The sequence below is a fragment of the Gigantopelta aegis genome, chromosome 14 (genome assembly GCF_016097555.1).
Source record: "Gigantopelta aegis isolate Gae_Host chromosome 14, Gae_host_genome, whole genome shotgun sequence".
In the NCBI taxonomy this organism is placed as follows: domain Eukaryota; kingdom Metazoa; phylum Mollusca; class Gastropoda; order Neomphalida; family Peltospiridae; genus Gigantopelta; species Gigantopelta aegis.
The window spans coordinates 35,653,626-35,658,462 of NC_054712.1; the positions used below are offsets into that span (position 1 = coordinate 35,653,626).

The 4,837-nt window shown below is 37.0% G+C and overlaps 1 protein-coding gene across 1 annotated transcript; it reads left to right on the forward strand.

Annotated features, from left to right (window-relative positions):
• Positions 1 to 1,535: 1,535 nt before the first annotated feature.
• Positions 1,536 to 4,031, forward strand: LOC121388530 (E3 ubiquitin-protein ligase TRIM56-like). Its single transcript, XM_041519903.1, has one exon. The coding sequence runs from the start codon at positions 1,558 to 1,560 to the stop codon at positions 3,283 to 3,285; it is 1,728 nt and encodes a 575-aa protein (XP_041375837.1). The 5' UTR covers positions 1,536 to 1,557; the 3' UTR covers positions 3,286 to 4,031.
• Positions 4,032 to 4,837: the final 806 nt, after the last annotated feature.

The window sequence follows — 4,837 nt, forward strand, 5'->3', positions numbered from 1 at the left end:
AGTACAAAACCTGTATTTAGTGGACACATATTTAGTATGCTTTTAATTAGAGGTGCCTTTTTTAGTAAAAGGCTCATCTCTGTACTTATTTGAATAATTAATATTAGAATATTGCATACATATGTATTCATTAACGAGGTTAATGGTTTGATTATTATAAATGTTTATGCTGGGATAAAATATATTAAAGACATTGTTAGTATTGAAAGGAAAGAGCTGAGTTAGTGAGCAAAATATATTTTATCACCAAATGATCACACATGTAAACGATTACTGCAAGGGAACAGTTGGTATTTAGCCTCCCTCTCTCTCTCTCTCTCTCTCTCTCTCTCTCTCTCTCTCTCTCTCTCTCTCTCTCTCTCTCTCTCTCTCTCTCTCTCTCTCTCTCTCTCAGTAGGGGATTATGGTGTGTGTCCTAATTAGCACCAACAGCTCTAACTCTAAGAGAACAAAGCACTTGGAATTTTAGGAAATGGTCAGAATGACCTAGGGTCATTCCTTTAGCAGACGACCAGTTTGACACCGATATCTATTAAATCAACAGCTGCAACATAAACATTGGTCTCAGCTTGAAATTAATTGACTTAAGCTGAATAACCTTTGGTAATGTGTTTGTATTTGTTTGAGAATGGCTTTCTCACTTTGTTTTTATGTGAAGGATATACATGTACACTAGAGAAGAAACGTATACAACTTTACATAATTAGAATAGGAAAACATGTTTATCAGGATAATATTAAAGTAAAAATGCATTTCTAATAATAGAGTGACAGTTCTTATTAAGTGTTTAGAAATAATCTATTTTGTATTGTTAACTTGTTGCATTAGTGCCGGCCAAATTTATATGGGTTGAGGATGATTACAAATGTCTTATTCATGTTACTTCTTCTTGAAGCCATGGTTTAATGATATTGTGGAAGAGTGTTGATATTAATGATTATGTGTATTTGGTTTGATAGATGAAGCTTGGTTACTAATGCTATTTAATTGATTAGCCTACACTTTTGTTAAACATGTATTTATATAACTGTTTTTTATTTTGTTAAATATTAGGGCTATACCTGTGGGATATACACTACTTGTATAATGATTTATAGACCCTGGGGATAAATGATCCTATATGGAAACCCCAGTGTTCTAATTTACTTATAATTAATTAACCCTATTATTAAAGCCCTTCAGATCCTGAACCTCGTCTTTCTTATTTATATTGATACATATTTACTATATTCATGTTTGAGGGTGAAGGTAGTCAATCTGCTCGCTCCGGACTTGTAATTATTAACACACACACACACACACACACACACCCCTTACATATATAAAACATCGCTGCGCCTTTGCCCCCCCCCCCCCCCCCCCCGCTTCCTACGTCAGTGCCATACCGACCACCGCCCCGTGTGCCTATGTAGACAACGCACACTGATACTAGTTATTAATGTAGGCCAATGTATTAATGTAGGCCAATCTGCTGTGTGCACAGTTATCATAGCGAGGAACAATAGCTAGGAACAGGAGTGTCACGTGATGTCACAACAAGGACGTGAAACTAGAAAAATGACGGCAGGCTCGAACATCAGCTTCGACACTTGCAGTATTTGTACTGAACAGTTTAAACTTCCAAAACTTCTGCCATGTTTCCACACGTTCTGTCTGGGATGTCTACAGCAGTTTGTGTTATCATCATCCAAGGACGGTCAGTTCCTATGTCCTCTGTGTCGGTATCAAGTGACCTTACCCGAGGAGGGAGTGACGGGCTTTCAGACTAACTTCTATATTGAGGCCAGGGCGGAGAAGCAAGTCCACAGTGGGGGTGAGTGTTGTGGGGTGTGTGAACAGCGTGCGACTCACTCGTGTCGTGAGTGTGAAATACTGCTGTGTGATACGTGCACAAAATGTCACCAATCTCTCCCTGCTACGAGATCCCATCTGTTAGTAAATCTGGGTGATTCCTGTACAGGGCAAACATTTTTGTCAATACAGAAATATTGTGAAAAACACAACGATGAAAAACTGAGATTTTACTGTATGCCCTGTAGTAAAGTGATCTGTCGAGATTGTAAACTAACAGACCATGACAGTCATAAGACCAAAGACATCGCCGATGTTGTCGAAGAAGCCAGAACCAGCTTGACCAAAACGAAAGTAGAATTAGAAGCGTGTAAAGCAAAACTAGAAAAATTTATTGGCCAAATAAATGAGAACAATACTGAAACGTCTAAACGTATTAGTCATGTTAAAGAAGAAATAAACAAACTTGCTGATTCACTGGGTGACATGATAAACAATGCTCGTCGTGAAGAGATAGACAGAGTGACAGCCATACAGCAAACACACGGAAAGAAATGTTCAGATGAACAGTATAGATTAACACAAAGAAAATGTTTTCTCCAGAGTCAGATTGATCACACGGACGCCATGTTAAAAGAGGGACTTGACTGTGATGTGTTGACAGCTGACAGCGAGATGAAACAACGACTAGCAGAGATAGAGAAAGAACAACAGTCTGACTCAGGTTTTTATTCTAAATCTTTAAAGATTTCTGACATTCCGCTAATAACTCCAGGTGTGCTGGATGTTGTCAGACATGCTGTCTGTAATGTCACGCGGGAAGCGTTCCCAGTTACACGTAAAACTATGTCACTAAACGTGATGAAATCATTGTGTGTTACTCAATCATATGAGCCCGTGTATTCAATTACTTTCACGAACACATCAAATGCACTTATTTCATATGATAAAGAAGGTAGTAGTTTTCTTGGTCTTTTTGAAAAGAGTTCCCCAAAACCAACATGGGAAATTAGAATTGATCTTAATGAGTTCAGAAATGAAGGAGTTCATGGTGTGATAGAGAAACATAACAAAGAGAACCCAGATAACAAAATACCTGCAGCTGATTACACAGACCTGAAGAAACCATTTCCGTACAAGGACACCAATGGCAATGGTGACACGTGCTGGGTTATCAAGGAGCACAACTGGGTTGGTGTTCAAACTGTCAGCGGAGATGTCCGAACACTGACCTTCAACCCATTTGCTGAACCCGGACAAGAGTTCAAACCTGTAGATGTGTGCTGGGGAAACAATAATGAAATCTATATAGCGGACCATGATGCAAATATGATTATTGTGTACAGTCTTCAACATGGATTTCAGAAGTCACTCACACCACATTTCTATAATAGATCTCCTACAGCTGTAGTTATGAGCACAGGCAGGACACTATATTTTGGTGATTTAAATGGAAGGGTTCATCTTTGCCATAAAAGTCTGATAGTTAATTAATATAAAGTGTTGTTTGACTTTCCAAAGAAACCCTTAGAGACACGACACCAGGTTATAACCCACGTATTCTACAGACGTGGCGAATGGACATCTGATTTTCAACAACCACAACGGAAGTGTGATATTGTAACAGTTAATACAGTTTAAATTAAACCATGTGAGAGTCACGTGACTGCTAAACGTCAATACGTCAGGGTAATGAACAAAATATCTTGACAATATTGGCAATATTTCCAGACAAATATCAGAGGACGAGTTTGTTTGCAGTAGAAAAAAAAGACACAAAGAAACAAATATTAATATGATTTCACAGAACAAATATATAGAGGATATTTCATGTTTTGTTTTTCGAATACGACATTTTTTGTCAGCTCGTAATGTGCGAAGCAATGAATGAATATATAGTTTTCACACATCAAGAGGTGACATAAAAATCGTATTCGAAAAACAAAAACCTACCATGAAATAATATATATTTTATTGTATACATCTTTCCTAAAATAAAATAAAAATTCCCTATATGTTAAATATATTTCGCTTTTTATTAATACATGTCGCTTATTCTATCGAACACTGTAACGCCATGATATATATATTTGTTCCAGTGGAACTTTTGCAGCAAAACTTACATGACTATGGACATTTTAAAAGAAATATGAATAAAAGTTGTCGTTATTTAATTATTAATTAATAATTATTATTTAATAATAATACTGTGAAAACATACATAACAAAGCGATTGTCCAACAACCTCCCCCCCCCCCCCCCCCCCGAAAAACAGCGGAACTCTTGAAATATTTACACTATCATAAATAATATATTAGAAAATGGAGAATGTATAACATTTATTGTTGTATTTCCAGGTCATCTTGATCTTCAAATCCAAGATGGCCATCTTTCACCATATTGAAAACAAGAACATGCTGGAGTTCTTAAACTAATAGGGTTAGAATAATAAACGAGGTATCTATTTACAAGGAATTCGTAACCGTTTTTGTGTGGTCTTTTTTCAACTTGAGGTAATTTTGACCTGGAAATCTGACATGGAGGGCGTGGCATCTGTATTGAAACATTAAATTGAGCTATGTTTCACACAACTGAACGTCATTCGTCATAATTAACACCAGATTCTGATGATGTGCTGTCAAAATCTATGTACTGAATGTTCCACAGTTTTGTGTTTATGAGAGTACTGGGTAAATGCTGCTATTTTGTACTATTTTCTATATATGAGAAATGTACTACGAACCAATTAAAGAAGCTCGAGCTCTCCTATATAATTACTTCATATCTCCATTGAAACCATGAAAAAGTAAAGTTTGTTTTATTTAACGACGCCACTAGAGCACATTGATTTTTTATCTTATCATCGGCTATTGGACGTCAAACATAGTATGGTCATTCTGACACTGTTTTTTTTATAGGAAACCCGCTGTCGCCACATAGGCTACTCTTTTGCGACAGGCAGTAAGGGATCTTTTATTTCCGCTTCTCACAGGCAGGATAGCACACACCATGGCCTTTGTTGAACCAGTTATGGATCACTGGTCGG

Excerpts from the sequence above, each read along its gene's own strand:
- LOC121388530 (XM_041519903.1), top strand. The coding sequence starts at position 1,558 with ATGACGGCAGGCTCGAACATCAGCTTCGACACTTGCAGTATTTGTACT.